The sequence below is a fragment of the Thunnus albacares genome, chromosome 7 (genome assembly GCF_914725855.1).
Source record: "Thunnus albacares chromosome 7, fThuAlb1.1, whole genome shotgun sequence".
NCBI lineage: Eukaryota > Metazoa > Chordata > Actinopteri > Scombriformes > Scombridae > Thunnus > Thunnus albacares.
Window position 1 is genome coordinate 24,414,050 of NC_058112.1, and position 21,609 is coordinate 24,435,658.

A 21,609-nucleotide genomic window follows, 5' to 3' on the forward strand; every position below is an offset into this window, starting at 1 on the left:
GATTTCATTGTTGTTTCCTCTGCTTTAACCAGAGGCCTTGCACTCAAACTACTATCCACAATCAAGGACTGAGAATTAGTCCCAGCCATGTTCCCAGTCACGGGTTGTGTCCCCTGGACAGTGGGCCCTGTACGCTCCCCGGATCCCAGCTGTAGGCCTGATAGAGGACTCAACAACACAATAAGGTGGGATAAACGCCAAACAGATGTTGCTAGCCCCCACCTCCCACCCTCTTCCCCCAACAGCTATTGATGGACAAGCCAGGCTTTTCAGATCTCTCTTGCATTTCAAAGGCGAGGTCAGGGTTTGGGCTCAGAGGTCAGCAGGATAGTTGCTCTGCTGAGGTGATGCTGTTAGACACTTTATGAAAGCTGCTCAGTGATATGACTGTAAGAATGCAGCTGAGGCCCATCCACATGCTTTTGTGCGGAGATAGTAATTGTATTACACTTCTGAAAGGTTGAATGAAAACACAATGCAACCCAGATTCCTAGTTATATGTACAGTTCTTATGTATGTGCATGTGTATCTTTACTGTCTGCTTGTGCACATATTATGTAAGTACAAAAATCCAAACCCACTGTTTCCAGTACTCCCCTTGAATTTACTCAAGAGCTTTAAAATAAGTTTAAATGTTTTTCCACTCTGCTGGACAGCACACAATATCATAACTCATTATTATTATATCATAATATCAGTGCAATCCAATACATCTGATCTACAAGAAACACTTTGTAAAGCTTGTAAAACCTATTGTACAGTATATACATGTATGTTGTGCATGAAGTATGGGTTTAAAATATAATACATATTATACAATATAATACACTAAGCTAGGTTAAAGTGGCATTAATCGCATGGCTAATCATTTGGTATGAAACATGTCCAAAAATAGTGAAAAATGCCAATCACAATTTACTAAAACATATAGTGACATTTTCTAATTGCTTGTTTTGTATGACCAGTATGAACAGTCTAAAATCCAGAGATATTCAGTTTATGATCACAAAATACAGCGAAAAGAAGCATATCCCACAAGTGACAAACTGGAACTAGGGGATGATTTTGGTATGAAAAATGACTTAAACGCTTAAAGAATGATTGAAATAGTTGCTGATTAAGTTTTTGTTGATTGACTAATCAATTTATAGACTAAATGTTTCATCTCTAAGTCCCATACAGTAAATAGTTTGTATCTCTTTGCCCTAACTTCCCTGAAGCTACTACTACATTCGATGGAAATTTCTAAATGTCTTGTGCATCATTTAATACCCAATCGCTACATTTATAACATAATGATCACAGACTCTGAACACTGTTTCCATGTCAGTAAAACATCAGTTTGTTGGACTTAAAGAGAGCCTGTAGGGTTGAACAGGGTAATTATTAATCACACTGGTCATCAGTATGCATGTCCATTCTTGTTTCCTGCTCCCACTTTGTTTTTCCACTGTTTCCACAGAACCATTGAGTTATTCTGCAGCTCTGTGCCTGATGGTGAGGTGGACTCCCCCAGTTTGCATTCCCTTATCGAGCAGAGGTCAGCTGTAATCAACCCAAATACTGCCAAACCATTTTCTGTCTGAAAATACTCAAGTCCCACCACACACATCATTCAGCACAAACCACTTATTGCTTCTTGATTAGTTTTAATTGTTGTTGTTGTTACTGTTGACTGTCACGTGTGAACCAGTAAACAAAATCTTGTAAAGATAAAATAGATGAACATGTTGTCCCCTCATTGAAAGAGGAAGAGCGGCCCTTGGGCTTCTTTAATTGGCTCCCAGAGGAGGCTGTTATTTATGTATTCAGTTGTGCTTGCCCCTTCCTGCTCCATTCCTTTTTTTTTTGAGCAGGACACTTCGTTTCCCCGGCAACTAGGGCTCCAATCGCCCGGCCAGCTGCAGATTAGTTCAGCAGTGGGGGGTTTAGGTGGGTGGGAGGAGTTGTGGTGGGGGGGTGATGATGGAAAATGGAGAGGGAGGAGAGAGAGAGAGAGAAGGAGAAGGAGGTAGAAAGGGAGGAGGGGAGGGGGTGGCATGAGGGAAGGAGGGGTGGGAAAAGTTTGAGAGGGGGAGAGAGAGAGAGAGAAAGCAACCACCGTCATTGAGAGATAGGAGTCAGAGTGAGTGAGTGTGTGTTTTAGAGCTGAGAGTGGAGAAAGAGCTGTAAACATTTTAGCCCAGAGGCTGGACGGGAGGAGGGATTTCCCTGACTTTGTGCCTTTTTCAAACTTTTTGTGCGCTTGGAGCTGTACTCTGTGTCTTTCTCTCTGTATGCGTGTGGGAGGTGCAGGCAGGGGCTATGCAAAGTGAGAGAAGACGGAGGCAGGGGTAAGGGGTGTGCAAACTGAGGAAAAGAGAGAGGGAGAGGAAAAAAGAAAAACTACTCTGAGGGAAAGGAACCATGCAAGTGGATGCTGTCTTCTGCGGGGTCAGATTACGCAAAATGAGAGACTACTCCAAGAGCACTTCATCAGGGCTCACCCAGCTCAGAAAGGTAATGTGAAGAATCAAAAGAGTGTTTGACAATGTCTGAGTTTGTGTGGTTTTCTCTTGTATTTTTTTGGTTTTGTCTCTAAAACAAAGCCAGTTAAGTTGTAGTTAAAGTTGTGATTTGTTTAAAGCATATTGGACATATGGTCATTGAGTTCATATTCTTTGTAAACATTAATAGAGATGAATCAAGTGAACCAAAGCGCCCTGCTCAGTCTGAAAATCATTTATATTGATTTGGGATCCATATTCATAGATGTGCATCTACTTGGCTCAGTCACATATTCTCTGCTGTCTATATATCCATGCCTGTGTGTGACCTTGAATGGGTGAGCATGCATGTGTGTGTACATGTATAGAATGTGCGTCTATGCTTGTTTAAAGCAATATGGATGTTAGATGTAAGGATGTGGGGTTTTTTTTTTGTTTATATGAGCCGTAATTCATTCTGGACTGCTTTGGCTCCAGTTAAAGTATGCCTGAGTGTTGCTCAAGTAGCGAGTCTCAAACTGTCTGCACCAAGTCCATTACTGCTGCCCACAAGAGACTCATCTGTACCTCACTGAAGTATCTGTGCACACGTGTGCACCCACACACACACACACACACACACACACACACACACACACACACACACATACTCTTAGTGATTTTCAGCTCACTTCTGCCTGTTACTGTAAATGAAAACAAAAGTGTAGATAGATGGTGCGGTGACCATTTGGATAACAGTCAGAGTGCACGCTAAAACCATCACATTCCAAACCGGCTTGTTGAGGGGGAGAGAGAGAAAAGAGGAGAGGATAAGTGAGATGAGCATTCTTTGCTGTGAACAAAGGCACCTCTTCATGCAGAGTCCCAGCACCGGTATTGTTGTGTGGAGGCAGGCAAGGGTGGAAATCTCCCCAGGGAGGACAGGGGAGTTTAGCTTCAGGTGGCTCCAATAACTTTTAACTTTTAAGATTAGGAGTAACATTTTGCTTTCAGATTCATGAACAGGCATTACTGAGAATGCAGATGGGCTTGAATAGGATACATGGTAACCATGGTCATACAACTCATGTAAGTTTTTGAACAGACAAATAAGGTGAAATTTTAAAGGGATAATCTCAATAGTTTCATGAAAGACAAAATGTATGTCTTTCAACTGAAAGCCAGTTCATGACAGGTTTTACATTTTCTCTTTTAACCACCCACTGCCTTTAGGTCTCTGATGCACAGGAAGTGATGCATTTTGAATTTCTGGCAGCAGCAACAGCTGTTTGTTTGGACTGTGTAGACAAAGAGGTTAATTTGTGTAAACAGCAACATATATAATAGCTGAATGGACACAAATTTCAATCAACAGATAAATGAATGAAAAAGACACTACAGCCGTGGACCCACTGTTTGACTTGTAAGTGATTAACCACTGCAGCACTGAGGACTTGTAACACATTGCTGTAATATCAAAAATGTTGATCTAATTCATAAATTACTGTTTTATATTTAACTTACTGTATGGGGAAAATGTGGTCAGTCTTTTTACCCGTTCAGTAAAACAAGTCCGACTGTTAAACGTACCGTGTGGAGTTGTCATTGTAAACAAACATAATTTTGTTTATGCTTAACATTTCTCAGCAGAACGCACCCTTAAGGACCAATAAACATCTTGAGTGTATTATGTACCTCATAAAACATTTGTATATTGTGAAAATTGCAAGACCCTTTAATTGATGTACTATATGATACTATCTAGGAACATGAGAACCCAATGGACATCTTTTACAGTAGCTGTTCTTGACCCTTTCATTTGACACAGCAGGTTTTTGAAGTAAATACCAGTTTCCTTTACCAACATATTGGGCAAGTTATTTTACAGGCCTAGTTAGCAACTTCAGGGAAGGTTCCAGGCAAGGCAAGAATGTCTGTTTCAAATCTGCATTACCTCCCTCTGCAATCAGCAGAAATATGTTTCATGTCACGCCTGTGCTCATGTTATGTCTGCGCCTTCTTTTGGATGTGTTGGTAAAACCTGAGGTTGAAACAGTATAGGGACCTGCTTATGAAAATTGCTCTACAGCTCCACTAGTGGTCAGAACCTCCACAGAGTGTGTTTGAATATGATAATATCCATGCATCTGTACATGTATGTGTTGTAAATCGACCATATCTCTTGATGGGAGATAACGGATGTTCTGTTGCATGTCGTACCACAGAGCAACAGGAATGTCGGCTATGTCCAATAAGCACTGACCCTTAAGAGATGGTTATCAATCAGCCAACATAATCCATCTCAGTGGTTTCTTCAGGCCTTTCAGTTCAGCCTGTTTTCGGGTAATGGTTAACTCCAAGAACAAGATCCATGGAACAAGCAACACTGGAACATTTGATTTAATAGACTTGATTGTATAAGCAGCTGAGGTGTTCTTTCATTTTGGGACACATTTCTCTGCTCCCTCTTAAATTCAGTGTTATTTTCATATCGGCTTAAATGAACTACTTCAGCAGGTCTATAGACGTTATATGGAGCACAAATCAACATTCCTCAGCTCTGTCTCCTGTTTCTGTCTGTCCTGGCCTTGTATTTACTTAACTGGGTAAGGTTGAGAGTTTATTGAATTGAGACTGTCTGACTCTCCGGCGCTGCAGAGAGAAGGTTTATAGAGTTGGAGATAAAGAGACAGGGACTGTCTGTCTGCCAGTCAGCAAGATTGTAATAAATGGGCTGCGATCTTGTAAAAGGGTTCTGGTGTGGAGCCACTGCGTGTGTGTGTGTGTGTGTATGTGTGTGTGTCTGTTACTAGTGTTACTATCACATACATAGTGGTTTGTCAGATTGGGTCAGTTGTTTACATTGAGTCAGGAGCAGAGGCTAACTGTCTGCATGACTGCTGTGAAAGACAATGTGCACTGTGGTGGAAAAGTGGGTATTTGTGACCTTGTATTCATCACTCAGAATATTCACATTCTCAGTGCCTCAGTCTTCCTCTTTGAGTGACTCATATTACTCTTACAAACATAGCCAGTCATTCTGAGGGCACTTTTGCTAATTGCCTATTTTCCGCTGTTTTACTGAGTCATTTTCTATCTTTTGTTTCTGTACTCCACACCAAAATATTGACACCATTGAGTGTACTCACTCAATGCCCGTCTATTTTTTTCACTCTCTGAGACTCAGGATTTCTAGCACTGACATAAACACACCCTGACATATCAACACATACAGCACACAAGGTCTTAAATTTACTCAGTGGAGGTTAAGGGAATGTTTCATTGGTATGCATGGTTTGTAAGGGGGGAAAAAGGAAAACTCCTGACAACTCAAACGCCAGATGTTTAGCACCGTGACAAGTCTGTCATCTCTCAAAACTGAATCAGTTATTTTTTTCTTGGAAGCACGTTGAAGTGGAGAAATGGGTCCTCATGATTAATATGAGTCACTAGAGCCCAAATTCATCCAGGAAAACAGTGTTTAGGTTCACATTGATGCTGCGGCTTCAATAAAAGAAAGTGAGCTGTGGCACGTGCAGACACATTTTGCATACACTTACTAGCAAAGAAGTATCATATGTGTGGATATTTACAGTAATACGCATATTACTGTAGTCATGTGAAAACATGGTAGCCTTGTGATTTTAATGGTTTAACTTCATTTAATTACATTTTCCTCTGGCAGTGAATCATCTGTGCATTCTTACATGGTGTGGTTGTGTATAAAGGAGTCTGTGTGTGTGTGTTTGTGTATGTGTGTGTTTGTGTGTGTGTTTACTGGTGGATGCAGCCAGTGATGCGGGATGCCAGCCAGTGACATCTGTCTTCTCTATTCTTTTCTGCTCAGAAAAGTGACAGCAGGGCTTTAGGAGCTTACTGCCCATCCACCCCTCCTCTTACAGGAATTGGCTTTTGACAGGCACTCAACAGGACGGCCTGCAACTTAAAGACCCCACCGGGCCAATCTCCTGCCATCCCCAAGCTGCTGTTGTTACCCTGGTGACACATTCAGAAAGAATGTGTCCTGTGGTGATGGTGAAAGAATTCCTCTTGTTTCAAAGATATGGTGGGGGTATTGTCTGTGATGTTGGTGGATGGCCATGGGTTTAGTCATGATCAAAAACACCCCAAAACCCCCTCCTCACAAACACACTCACATTCGCACACATGCATGGATAATGCATACCATCTTAGACACCCGTAACCATGTCCTTGTCAGAGTCAAACCAACACACACGCACACATACATACATGCATGCATGGATAATGCATAACATCACACTGGATACTGGAGGCATTTATACAGTTGGCAGCAGGCCATGGTTTTTTCATTGGATACACCCTTAACCTTGACACACACACGCATACATGCAAAAACACACAGCCTGTCGCTAGCAAGCTCTCTGTGTGGCAGTTTCACTCTCCAAGGTGTCTGAGATGTATTACAAGAAATCTGACCATGGCTTGGGGAGAAAATGATTGCCATGCCTCTAATTGGGACATTTAACAACATATGGTAGGCTGAGTCCCTGTCCTGCTGCCTTGTTTACACAGATTACAGTAGAGAAAATGAATCTCTAGCAGGGTTGAGGGGCAAAGGCAGAGTCAGCTCCAGTTTGATGGCAGGGTGTTAGATGTGGACTGGGAGAATCATCACTGCAAACTGATACTAGTGAAGACCATCCAAAACCGTAGTGTTGCCCCAGTGTTGCCAGCTTGGTGTGGCTTTGCAGCTTGTGCCCACTGGCAGCCTGTGGAAGCGGCAAAAATCCACACACACACACACACACACACACTCCAGAACACACACAAACGCATGCAGGAAAACAGGCACAGAAATCGACCAAAACACACGGATACAAACGCACACTTGAACACCCACAGACATAATGTATTTGCACATGAACATGCATTTACCGTTTGCTTACCATCCCCGGCTTGGACAAAGAGCTTGTATGAGGGGAAGGCTGCCGTCTGGAAAGGAATGTGTCCATCTGGGTTCAAAGTGTAACTCTAATGTGGCTGTACAGCTCGTTGATTTAGGCTCGGGTTGCCATGTTATGAAGAGCATTCCAAGCAAAATGGGAAAAGGTTACCGCATGCTTTGTTAGTTTGGTTATGTGCAGCGTGTGTGTGTAATATTTGAGATGGAAAAACTGTAAGAGCAATGACCTTCAATCCATTTAAGTAGTTCCAGTCTTCTCCTCTCCTCTCCTCTCCTCTCCTCTGTTCTCCTCTCCTCTCCTCTCCTCTCCTCTCCTCTCCTCTCCTCTCCTCTATCTCTACAGTATCTCTAGCTCTCACAGCCATGACTGAGAATGAGAGGAATGTTGTTTACCTGTCAATTAGGGATCTACTCTATAATGAGAATTAAAACAATGTCTAGAGGTTCATCCAAGTGTAACAACTTAATGAGTAGATACTGCAGACGCAGGGCAGACACAGAGGAGCTTTGATCATACCAAATCATATCTAAACACCTGTTAAGTTCTAGAGCCGGGAAAGTAGTAGTTTTCCCTCTGTCTGTCTCCAGTGTAATGAGGGTTACAATAATCTCATCCTCTCTTATACAGTAATATGGTGTCAAGCTGTATTTGCTGATCTTGGTGGTACTACATCGGTCTTATTCAACTCTGTAAATGTCTAGTTTGGATGGGGATAGACTCATTTTCATTCTATGTTTATATAGCACTTAACACCCAGCACTCAACATCAATGCTTTAAAATAAAAGTCAAAAGCAACGGACGTAAAATAGAGTTGCAATTTAATACAAACAAAAATCTGAACCTGCTCACTTGTTCTTCAAGCCCATCTTATTTCTTTTAGTCCAAAATAACCGCCTAAAATGCAAACTACAAAGCTTATTTGCCATGTGTTGAGTACAATTTGTCCTGAGGTTCCTGAGGACATGACGATGGAAACGCACATCTTTAGATCAGTTTTGTTTGGCTTACTTCAACAGTGCTAAACACCCCTCTCCATTTCACTCATTTTTTTTGTCCACTGGCGGTCTTGGCCCAGGCTCACAGTTGTCGGTCACGGGGTGTGTGGAGGTCAAAAAAGTCGGCTCTGACTCTGACTCTGGAGTTTACACTCCGGAAGAGCACTTTCCCAAGCTCTCGCCTTGTTCAGCTCCCCCGGGATTGGCGGGTGAATTATAAAAATCTGTTTCTGCACAGGCATGCAGGGGAGCAGGGATGGGACGGGGGAGCTCTGGTGGGAATTCTCATGCAGAACCCTCAAAAAGCAGCGAAAAACAGGAAGGAGAAGGAGAGGAGAGGATCTTGGCATTGCAGCTCAGCTAAGAGACTGTGGCTTGGAGGATAAATTTGATCTGGGGCCCAGAGAATAATGTTAGTGTGCTGTTGAAGCCAGGTTATTGTTGAAAGGATCTGTAAGTCCTCTCACTGCTGCGCGTTCACTGTTGCTGAGCCTGTTTTAGAGAGGAAAGGTTTTACCATTAGGCTCTAAAATCCCACATTGTGTGTCAGCACAATGTAATATCAGATAGCTGGAACCACTGCTCACTGTAGGGCGTCTTTTTTTCCCTGTGAGTGATGGTGTATTCAATGACACTTCTTCACGTGTCTGCAAAATTCATGCCCTTTGAGTGTTGTTGACAGCAGACGGGTATTGTCTGAGGTGTAAAACATGCCATGCCTGTCTCCTGTGTTTAAGGGCATGGTGAAACAAAATATAGCTGCGGTTTCAGACGACCGAAAGTGTGTGTATCTGTCTATCACCTGGCATATTACCTGTGGCTGTTGACCCCACCCATTGAATTTTATCACAGCTTGCCAAACAGCAAGGCCCATTGCCAGGAAGAGCTCCATGGCCTCTTTTGTTTGGCGAGGTTTCCTGTCAATGGCCTTACTTACTCTGTCAGTGAAGATTTATGCTTGCTGCAACCACAGTGCTCCAACCGCAGGTGCATCTACACCAAGGTCTTGTTTCTTACTGCCGGATGAGCCCATGGTGTACACTAATTTGTCTTTGGAAGGAAAGGAACTGAATGCTGAAAAATTTAAAGGGATAGCGGATGATTCAGAAAAACTGTCCATTACAAAGAGATGGAAGTTTATCTTTGACGTGGCTCAGAAGTAAGTCAAAAACACAATTAACATAATGTATAAAAATGATATTAATGAACTTCTGCAAAAAGAAGTAAATCTCAAAATATGTAAATATATATTATGTTTTTTTCACAATTGAGGCTAAATTGGATAAGAACAAGTACTCTATCTTATATCAAGCGTTAGCTCAAATTAAAAGTTCTTCAGAGTCCTGGTTGATGTGATATTTATGGTTACTGGTTGTAACAGCATTTGCGGCTTGATACAACAGAAAATACTAGCTGAGCAGCTACTTTGTCAGAAATACGAGCTGGTACAACTGGTGTATCTGTGTACAGTGCAGCCAAACAAACTCATATTGTTCATATTGCAAGAACTTAAAACTTATCCGCCGTCAAAAAATGCTGAAAATGACTGTTGTTTTGTAGATGCATTTTTGACTAACACCCTCTGTGACAAATACATTATGTTCCCTGTGGCTGCTTCATAATAAAAACCATGCAGTGTTTTGCATTGTTTTGCTGTCAGTGTGAACTAGCAGCAGTGCGGAATTTTGCATTAGCAATAACTTAATACAGCTCCTTATATTGTACAGTGTTATGAGCAGTGAGTAAACAGTGATGCTGATGTCAACAATATAAAATTAAAAACAGTAACATTGAATTATCTGCAATCAACCCTTCCTGTGAATCACTTGTGCGTGGGTAGGCAATTTGGATCCAGTGTGGGAATGGTGGACTCTGTCATAGACAGGTATTTCCAGAATGTAATACATTGAATGGCTATTGCTGAAAAAATGCCTTAAATAGTATCAAAAATGGGGTTTGTTTTTATGAAAATCTTAAGGATTCTAATTTCTCAATATGTTTAAAACAGACTAGTTTGTATGATGTGTCACTAAACCACATCTAAAGGCAAAAAGTGTTTATACTTGTTCCTAATGGTCACTCTCAAAGGCAAAAAGACTGCCATGAAAGAGAGGAATAAGACATGATTAATTGTTCAAGTCTCTCCTCAAAGGCATTCAAGTGGTTTCACTCAGTTGTACAAGTGAAAAGTAAGGTAAAAAAAAAAGGTAGTTTTGTGAAGAATGAAAAAAGATATCTTGAGTTCAAACTTGTAAAGTGGGCATGATTGTTGGTTTGTCAGTCTCCAAATAGTTAAATAAAATTGTCCCTGTTAGAAATGGGTTTTCAGATGCTGTTAGACTATCCTATCAGCACTTATGTTTGAAGCATACTGAGGCCTGTAGAAACACAGAATCCTTCAGAGTTGTGTTTTAGCTGCAGTTGTACAAAACGTGGATTTTTCTGATTTGACAGAGGCAGTCTTGGATGGGGTTAAGTAGGCCATAGTGAGAACTGTGTAAAAGCGGGCCCTGGGATTTGTTGGCATGGGCCCCTATAGTTTGTGGAGCCAGCGGGATAATTGGGAGCAGACCGAGGATGAGTCAGGATCTCTGCTGATGGGAGCTTTCTAACAGTGGAGAGGAGGGGTTGACATGTCTGTGGGAGGGAGCTGAAGGACAGACGCTCCACCTCTGCAGAGACGTAACATGACACCCTTTCCCAGATGGGGTGATAGAGAGAGATTTGTTTGCTCTGCCTCCAAGATAGATTCATCCTCCTCCATGTCTTTTTCTCTCCTCACTGGGATGATCTTGTCTTTATCTCTGTTAGAGAGACTTCTTTTATCTGCACTGAGTCATTTAAGGCCTCTTTGTAGTTCTGGCAATAGTTAAAAACTAGTGTTGAGAAAGAATAATACATGAATTATCCAATTTTCCACTATGTTAGTCCAGAACCTCTGTCCACTTAAAAGGCTTCATAAATCTTTCATAAATTTTTACAGTTATCAACTTGATTTTCATTTTTTAATGATTTAATGTCAAAGGCTCCTCCTCTAAACTTCTATTTCTAGAGGGGCTTATCAGGTTGAAGTCTTTAGTGCATCATTAGCCTGCAAGCCGCACCATTTGCAGTCACTGGAATGTGGAATGGAAGCCACAAACTCCAAAGGGATGGGAGACCTTCCCCATTAAAAGCCTGTGGTTAAACTGTTACTGGATGGTCATTTGTAAACTCTGACAGGTGGAGTGAGTAAGAAGGACTTTTAGGAGGATTTTGCTGAGTTTGTCTGGTGTTTTCCTTCCTTTTTGCTGCTATTTTGACCTTGTGGTAGTCAGAGCTGTCCCATTTATCAAACAGACTCCACGCTTTTACTGTAACAAGTGAATTAGTAAGCAAAAATACTTGCTGTCCTGATGACTTCATTTCAAGAGATACAAGGGGTCAATCTTACTCCCACTTCCTGCAAGTCACACTACACTTCCTGCCTGTTTTCTTACACAAACAAGAAAATAACTTTACGCCTTGAACATAAGAAGCCTCCTAAATGGTGAAGCACTTGTTCCCTCGGTCGTGCCAGTACTCTATAATTACATCCACAGTGGCTTTCTCAGTGGTGCAAATTATAATTTAAGGATTGTTTATACATTTTCTGAGGTAACATTTTGGCCAAGTCTTACAGTACGTCTCCCAGCGGGAGAGACTGTAGACACCCAAGCCGTCAAGAGTCTTGGTTTGAAGCGACAACCACAATAACAAGAAATGCTATGTGTGTGGCGTTAGCAATACAACAATGGATACTTGTGTTATATTTAGAGTGCATTGATAAGCAAAAAAAACATTCAGGGAGAAATTAATTGTTTGTGGTATCCCCCTTCAGTTCCTGTCTGGTTCTGTGGCTAACCCAGTTTCAGTGCTGTCTCGCGTTCATCCTTTCCTAACAATGGAGGGAGATGGGGGAGAGGTGGAGGGGTGAGAGGACACAGCACAGCGTGACAGGAGGACTATCTGTGGGTTAGACACTGGGCAGCAGGATGGCTTGTACATGCACTGTATGTGTGTGTGTGCTTTTCCTTTGCTCCCAAAGCCTAGCTGATAGGGATCTTTACTACCACACATCTTACAGTGCAGATCCTTGGGGTCTACGCTGGATATAGAACAGAAAGATAAGGAAAGCCAGCTGATAGAGAAGTAATGTGTGTGATAGAATGAGAAAACTGGGAGATAAAGACATGAAGATGAGAGAGAGAGAGGTAAATCTTGCATGCAGGAAAAATGGATAAATTAAATTAGTGTGCAGCTTCAAGGGTTGTAACACACACGTTCTGGCTGTCAATCATATGCACACACACAGATACAGGCACACACAATCATAGAGTTGGCCTGTTTGGCCCACGTCCAAGGCCTTGCTATGAAATCAGCTTGGGAAAGCAGCAGGGGCCCTGAAAGGACAGAGACAGAAACAGAGAGAGAAAAAGAAAGAGGGAGACTGCCGAGCCCATATAAAATTCCATTGTTTATTTGCTTGACCCCATCCTTCCCTCCTCCTCCCCATACATCCCTCCTTTTACCATCAACCCTTCCTTTTCTCCTTCTTTAGGAACCAGGAAAAACCCTGTCAAAGCCTACCAGGTCAAGGCAGTATTCATTGTAAAATCCCCATGTCGCTTGAACCAAATGCTGCATGTCAGATCTGGCAACCCTGCAGTGCTGGAAACAAATTGGCTGTGCATGAATAATCTTTGCTTCAGTTTCTCAGAGCGTAAGTATGAAAGAGAAAGAGAAGTTAAGGATTAAAAAACAAGTCCCCCTCCTTCCTTCCGTCCTATCCCTCACTCCCGCTTCCATCATACATCTCTCCCTACAAATCCAAGACTTTGTGAGAATGAAAGTGAGAGAATGAACGGGAGACAGAAAGAAAGAAAGGATGAAGGATGGAGGGGAAAAAAAACAGCAAAGTTTGCCATTCCAGAAAAAGTTGGCTAAATGTGCAGTGGTGCGTTAAATTGATTGCAGGCAAGGCTTTGGCACACGCTAAAGTGAGCCACATCTTGTAGGGGATTGGGTCCTCAACTCAGCATGGGTGCGGAAAGAAAGTAAAGAAAATAATATTTTTTTCTTTGCAGTATATCATTCACATTTTGAGCTACATGTTCTCTCTTTACGCCAGTTCTACGCAAAACCTCGCTCACAAGGATGAGAAGTGGTTTAGAAGTTGCCACTTTTTGAGTGACTTCCGTGTTTGGTGAAACTCCATGTCCTGATAACTGTGAAATGCAGCGTGGGCTGTGAGCGACTTTGCCCTTTTTAGGTATTTAGAAATGACAGAGAGAAAAAAGAGTGCAGTTTGGACAAGAACAAGCATGGGATGATGATGTCATTGTGTTAGCTGTTCCTGCAGGGCTGGACAGAGGGATGGAGGGACAGCGAGATGGAGGGGAGGATGAAATCTTTATGAGAAGCAGCTGTTGGGGAGAGGCAGGCAGGCAAGCTTCCAAAGCACTGTAGCTGCAGCCAGCCAACAGCTTGCTGACAACAACTCAGAAGCTTGATAAAGCTCGTTATGAAACACTGACAGCACCACCTGCACAATGTGATAAAACTAATTCAACTTAATACAGCTTTACTGTATGTGGTCATCACCAAGCGTTAACACTTACAGATAATATTTGGAGTGAAATCATCACAAAGAGCTCAACAACAAGGGTACAAACCAAAATCAGCCACCACCGTCTGAGCTGTCTACACTTATATTGCACTACACAAGATTCACACAAGTCCTGATAACATTGGCAAGCGGAGCTGTTATAAGCAAGATCACAGCTTCAGGAACAAGGATCAGCTCATCGTGGGAAATCTGTGTGCAAGCGAGTGTGTCATCACATTGACATTGAATGAGTCCAGACTGGTTTTTGTGACCCACCTCTGTGAATCCAACGTTATGTAACTTCAAGATGAGAAAGGTTGCTTGCTAACATACAGTGCGGTACATAAGTTTGCCAGATCTTAGTGCTAATCAGGGATTTATTTACAACTCTCAGCCCAGACCAAGATCAAATAGTATTTAGTCTAAGCATGGTGCCAGATGTGTGTGTTTTGACACACATGACATAACCAAACAAATACTTTAAAGTCAATGCAATGACGTTTTCTGTGACTGAGAAGCTTTTTGGTACACTGTCCATTTATTTAACACTTTAGCCCAGAGTGAATTGATGGATAGTCGAGAAATTTGGCATAAACATTCATGGTTCCCAGGGGATGATTCCTAACGATGGAGATTACCTGACTCCTCATCTATTGCCTAAAAGGTTAGAGCTCCCACTTCCCACCACTTCATTGTCGGTTTTGTTGTTGGATTTGTTGACAATTGCTAACAGTGCCAGCCTTATCTTTGAACACAAAGTATCTGAGCACCTCTTGATGCTGTATCTCACTTGTGTGTTTTGATGGTGTTTCTAAGTGCATGTGCCATTAAGATTTCACATACTTCTCAAATTCTTCACCAAACACCTTTACAAACGTATTGAAACAGACTAGTGTCAGTTTCAATATGGCCACCTCACCTTGCTTTATCCACAAATATTTTCAGCCATCTTGCTGCCATCGGGTTTGATTTTGATAAAACATCTGCGTGTTAACATTCAGTAGTTGTTAACATCAACACGTCAACATTATTGATAACATTACTGATAACATTACCATTCACCTCTAGGTACAGCTGAAGCAGATGAAGTAGCTACACCACTAAATCCAAAGGTCTGACACTATACTTTAGAGCTGAGCCTGACAAGCAGAATCTGAGATGTCCAAAAATGTCCACTGTACAAAAGGTCAATCCTGTTGGTACAGGTACAGTGTGGCCTTTCATCTGTGCCACCCTCAGGCTAAACTTTACAATGTTTTCCCCCCCTCTTGGTAAGGAATTAAGAAAAGCATGTTTGTTTTGTCTCCCCACTTTTCATCCAACCAACAACTTGGTTTTCTGGTGTGTAATGAGCTGCTAGTGTGGCTATAGACTTGTAGCTGTGTTAAAAACCTCCTTGCTCACAATGCCTTCGTGGTCACTCCACTTTACACTTTATAATAAATACATACATTTCAGATCGGCTGATAACTGAGGCTATTTCTTAAAGAAACACAACATTATGCTACAGTCATTAAGCCACATTTGGTTTACAGTATTTGAGTGTGTGTTTATAGTAGTCTCTCCATGGGCAGATACTCAGTGACCATCCGCTGATAGAAATCTCCTTCAGGGTTTGTTATGCAACTGATGTTTGGCTGTGATGCCCTGCTTCTGACCTGGCTCCTGCTATCTCTATCTGGTAAAGGCTTTAAGGCATTTAGGATTGTGTGCTGTTCGCCGGGCATCCGTGCTGTTTGTTCTATGGCCAAGACTGGAGGTTATCCTTTATGAAATACAGTATATTTGTGTAATGGGTTTTATCTAAAGGGAATCAATGCTGGAGGTAAATAAATTAAAACTGACAACAGAGTCAACAGGTGATTCTGGGAGAAAAATTTGAAGCCTAGAGCGTGTTTTGTCAACATAATGTCACAAAAATAAATGGGATGAATCTCTGGGGTTTCAGTAAGTCTTTGAAAATCAAACGGGAATACCAGAAATATTGTAAGTAATAATTTCCATTCCAACACACTTTCCGCTGCCATCTTCTCCACCCAGCTGTTGATGAACAATATCACTTCCACTTCCTCTGTGGCGGCGTGCATGGCCTGTCACACCTCACAGGGCTACGGCTGAAGTGGGCGGGGCAGGTAGAGGTCTTTCGGGTCGTGTGATATTTTTATTGGCCTTAGCAGATGGCTTCCCTCAGCCTGTGCATTGTTGTGGTGGCCATCTTGTTCTTGGGGTCAGGGTTAACAATAGTTGCCAATAGCTGTAGGAGACAAAGGCTTTGCTGCTCCCAAAAAGAGTTTCCCCAGTAACTGAATGCTGTAAAACTGGCAATGCTGTCAAATTTACTGCTTCTACGAAATACAAAGACGCCGCTTGTATGTTTCAGGCGAGTGCTGGGAAGCACCATCTAGCATGGATGAGTCAAGTTTAAGACATGTGGGCAGCTGTGGCTCAGGAGGTAGAGCGGGTCCTCCACTAATCAGAAGGTTGGCGGTACGATGCCTGACTCCTCCTGTCTGCGTATCGAAATGTCCTTGGGCAAGAAACTGAACCCCAAATTGCTCCCAATGGTTGCGCCAGCACCTTGCATGGTAGCTTGCCACCACTGGTATGTGAGTATGTGTGTGTGAATGGGTGAGTGAGCAGCAGAAAAAACATTTTAAAGCGCTTTGGATAAAAGTGCTATATAAATGCAGCCATTTAAAAATAAATGCAGCCATTTACATGTTCAAGCCTGGTAATGCATGTCATGACATTTAAGTCAGAATTGTGTGAAAATACCAAATTACCTTTTAAGGCGCTAGAATCTCCACTGAACAGCACTTTTTGTTTTGGCCTTAGGGCTCAAAACAATGAGGCAGGACAGCCTAAAAGCTTGCACTGTTTTCACAGTGCAACAGTATACTTGTATTATTCTTTGCAATATCCACTTTCCTCTTTAGTTTTGACAACCCCTGTCTCCCCAACCCCCCTCTCCTCTTCAATGTGCTCCCTCTCTTCATATCTCCCATCTTTCCTCTCCCCCTGTGACATGCAACACCCTTCGCAGCTCAGAAAAAAAATTAAAATGTAAAACTACGAGGCTCCATACATTCTTTATAGTCCCCCAGTCCACTCCCCTCTCCATGCAAGATTTCTGTTCTTCATTTCATTTAGTAAGAAGAAAAGAAGCAGGAGGGGGAGGAAGGAAAAAAAATTGGTTGATGTTTCCCCTAAAACATGTGACCTCTGCTTGGCTCACAGCTGAAAATAATTTGGGCCTACAGGCCAGTGGATGGCTGACGCAAACCCTCCTCCTCTTCATCTCTCCTCTTTCTGGGGGGCTAGGCTTCGGACTGATGGGGATAGGGGGGATAAAGACAAAGCAATGGAGGTCTGTAAGTTGAGCTGTATGCGAAGCTGGAAGCTAACAGATGACATATTGTACTGTTAGTCTACTTCTTGTCAGACGAGACCACAACTTTTCTGTAGTGTCCATTTGTTCTCTCATTCTGGAGGAAAAAAATGTACAAGCCCAGAATCATTTCAAAACACTCGACCCAGAGGGCCAATTATGTTGTTAGCCCAAGGAAGAGTTCAGCTATTTGGCTCCAGATTTTTACGTAATCTACCAAAATTGTGGCTTTTCTTCTGTCTTGCCTCACTGCCAGTTGGGACAACAATTTGTGGAATTTGGCTGAATTGGGCTCACATTCCCTACATAGTCGGGGGGCAAGGGGGAAGTGTCAGTGTCAGGTTTATGGGGAGAGCGATGGAGCGGGGTTTGGGCCATGCAGTACTCAGGAAATGTTTAATGGCCTACGAATACCCTAAAGTTTCCCAGAACATCTGGTTGAAGTCACTCATACATATACATCCATATGCTGGTCTGGAGTGTAGACTGTTTGGCAGGATGTGTATGTCTATGTAGGTGTGTTTTTATACGAGGTTTTGTGTGTGAGTATGCAGCTGGGTCGCAAAGCATCTCTGTGAATTTTCTTGAAAACAAATGTATGGATACCCACCAACAGGAGTTGCCACACAGCCCTGACCTATTCTCCTTTTCTATGTTAAGCACATCTGTGCCAGACAGAGGCCAGGCCCTTCTGCTCCATGCCAACGTTTACAGGCCAAGTCACTGAAAGCTGTGCACCAGGGGCTGTAATTCGATGTTACATACGGTTGGTTTTGCTACGCTCAAAGAGGGTCTGGTTTCATTATACTCTGACAAATGGACCAAGTAATAATTTGAAACTGGCTAAGCATGTCCCCTCACACTCGCCTTGGCACTCTGTGGCCATAATAAAAAACAGAAGAAATGTGTAGAGCTGGAAAACACACAACACATTAAGGAAGTTATTTTGTGGAATGGAAGGAGGGGATCTGAATTGCAAAAAGAAAATGTGTGTGTAGTTCTTGTCTTGAAAATACTCCAGAAATCTGTTCTGGCAAGTGCCAAAAGACAAGACACTGAGTGATAACCTAAAAATGTTGAACTGAGTGCCCTTCTCTGGCTCCCAGCTGCCAGTGATGTTTTCCTAATGGACCTTAATTAAATTACAGTGTTGAGTTTTTAGTATTTTCCATAAGTTTTCCATAATGCCACATGGGTGCTGGAACCTAATATGTGTTTATGCCTGTTGGCTAGCTGTTGTCAAAGCTTTGTTTTTAGCTGTATCCTTCAATAACTCATCAAGTGTGGACTGGCACTGGGGGGAGGATGTACAACCAGTGAGGTCTGCTTCTCGGCAGTTTGGTTCAGAGATGGGTTTCCTTGGGTAGAGAAATGAGAGGTTTGAGCTATTTGGTAGTTTACATTCACACACTAGAGTTAGAAAATTTTCCCGAAGGGAGTCCTGGGGAAATAGTTCTTCTCTTGACCTAACGCTCATTTGTTAGTCTGTATGTCTGCCTATTTTTGTGCAGCATCTTCATATATTTAGTAAAAAAAATATAAGCTTAATGTATGCTCTGTAACAGTTTGACTTGTAAATGTTTTTTCTTTGCAACTTAATGACCTGTAAGATGATATATATTTGTGTTGTTCCCTTGTATTAACATGTATTTAAAGAAAATTTTACCATCTGCACAATGCACTCATCCCATTATAAAAATATATTATACTAAGTGACTGTCTCTCTCTTTGTCTGACAGGATGCCAGCTGCTAGCACCATGACAGGTGGGAGGGCCTTGCTGCTCTGTACAAACACTGACAACTGTATCTACCAATCAGTCAACGGGTAGGTGCCTCAAAAGCCAATCAAATAATCCACTTTTTTTCTGATTCAATGTCTTTTAGTAATGATTCTAAATTGTCAATGCCAGCACTAGTGCTTTTATAAATGCACATTTTTGTGCATGCTACTGTCAAAGTTCACTCTAACAAGCCCTTTATAGTAACCATCTAATGTGTTGCATTTTTAAACATAAATCATTATTATATGACTTGTGATTGTTCAATATACAAATAAGACCAGTTTGCTTGTGGTAGTCTTTTTCAGATCTGATAGTGCACAATGTAAAATACAGTACAAAGGTCAGAAGAGGCTGCCAATGTTCTTTGTAATGGTCTTGTTTGTTTATGGTAAAAGGGTGGGATTGTATTGAGTGGCCATATGGAAGTAAGTCCTTTTCATTTTGCACATAGACCAGCTATTTAGCATTTGCAAACTTTGGATGGAATCATACAAAATTTAGTCCTTAGCTGAACCACAAATTTCTCTTGATGGGCAGGCCAGCTAACCTGACGCGCCAGATGGTTTGTTACATAGAACCGTCTGAGAAACTGGAAACTGTTTGGAAACTTTCAAAAAATACTTGGCAGGTGATAGGATGAACCATCTGTCTATTACCATCTATCACTGTCTTACCTTGCGAGGCAGCTGGATTCATGACACTGATTGGTCTGAACCGCTGGTGGTTCGGACACAAGCGCATAACTTGAAGCCTGACAAGATGGATTCGCGCGTGATCTTGTGATGTTGTATCGCAAAATCCAGCTGCCTTGCAATGTAACAGGTCAGCACCAACACAAAAGAATTAGCAGTAAATTAAGCATCCCAAAATGCATTGCAGTAATAAACATCACAAAGGTTTTTCCATGATCTGGTAACTTTTCAGATTTTGGATCGATGTAACTTCATAATAATACATAAATGTTTTCAAATGCAGAGATAAAGAATCTAAAATAAATAGGCTAGAAATCTGATTTCATGGTTCTGGTTGGCGTCTTCTACATAGCAACAGTTGATAAGGTTCTTGAGTACTGTAGTATTGAGTGCTTATTTTGACCTGCCAAGCTGATATATGACAAATATACGACTTGTCAGACATGAAGTTGAAACACAGATAACTATGGCAAAACCTTAGAGTGTTGTTTCATTTGACGTTCCAGGAACTTTACAATTGGGACTTTGGAGCGGGGAAAATTTTGAAAATAGTAGATTGTTCGGCTGCTGCAAGATGGGACAAAAACTATGAGCCTGCAGTAGTTCACTTTTACTCTGTTATCTTATACTATACTCTACATATTCTCCCTGACATGTTTTCTTGTTCCTGAACTGCACTTTTCCCATAACCATCAAAAGTTCTGTACTACACCCCTTTCCATTAGGGTCAGCAGTAGAACAATAGCAGGGCTAGAGAGCAGAGCAGGGCAGAGTTGGCCATCTGGCATCTGGATACAGTTACTGCCCCCCTGCTGCCACTGTCTAATGCCTCTATGACCACTCTCTATAGTCCCTTCTGTCATCTTTTGCAATATTCATTAGTGCTATTTAGATTATAATGAAGGGATTTTAGTTTGTGCCAATAAGAGGGATTGTCTAGTAGAAGATTTAAATGTCTGTTGTTCTGAGAGTCTGCCATGTTAGTGGTCTTGGGGGGTTGTCAAAGGCTAATATAGAAGAATATCACTAAAAGAAGGTTTTTTTTTGTCTCCGTTCTCTCTCCTCACCCATTTCAAACCACGCCACTCATCCATTGGTTCATGTTAGCTCAGCTGGTCAGAGATGCTTTTGTGCCCTTGTACCCCCTTCCCTCCTTCCGCCCTCACTGACCCTCATCTCCATCCTCCACCCATCCATGGCCGCAAGTGATAGACTTCCTAGCCTTCCATAGCATCCGTTTTTTAATATCTACCTCTCAATCTTTCTCTTAATCATTAACAAGTGTTTTTTTGACTTGGGGGTGAAAAACACTATTGATTTCCTCCTCCATCTGCTCCACTTTTTCGCCTTCACTCAACCCCCCCTTTCCACTCCTGTTCTCCTTTCCTTGGCTTTTCTTTTTGACCTAGTTTTTACCCTCTGTTGCTCCTTGCTTAATAAAAACTGCTGTTCTAACTGAGGGACATAGAGGGATAAAAAAGGGGGGAGGGAGAGAGAGGGGAGAGGACAAATCTAATAAAACCAACTGCAATTTGGAAGAGAATTATTTGGTTGCGTTTCCTTGTAGTTACAACATCAATTTTTTTTCTATTCTTTAAAGGTCTCTAAGGAAACTTGAATCAGTAATTTCCCTGAGAGATTTCCTCTAGATTGCATGACTTGGTTTTCACATCCAGCGATGTCATCACAAGTCATCCAGTGAGGCCACGTTTCC

The 21,609-nt window shown here is 42.0% G+C and overlaps 1 protein-coding gene across 5 annotated transcripts in view; it reads left to right on the forward strand.

Annotated features, from left to right (window-relative positions):
* The window catches only part of si:dkey-82f1.1 (DENN domain-containing protein 2A), a 46,334-nt gene that overhangs the window by 5,146 nt on the left and 19,579 nt on the right, over window positions 1–21,609 (forward strand). For 2 of the 5 annotated variants that reach the window (XM_044357650.1, XM_044357649.1), the window contains exon 3: window positions 19,161–19,247. In XM_044357650.1, coding sequence (XP_044213585.1) covers window positions 19,161–19,247 — 87 coding nt within the window. Of the gene's footprint in view, window positions 1–32; window positions 186–1,462; window positions 1,541–2,295; window positions 2,500–17,350; window positions 17,401–19,160; window positions 19,248–21,609 lie in introns of those variants that run through there. The other 3 variants (XM_044357653.1, XM_044357652.1, XM_044357651.1) reach the window with 3 other exon arrangements.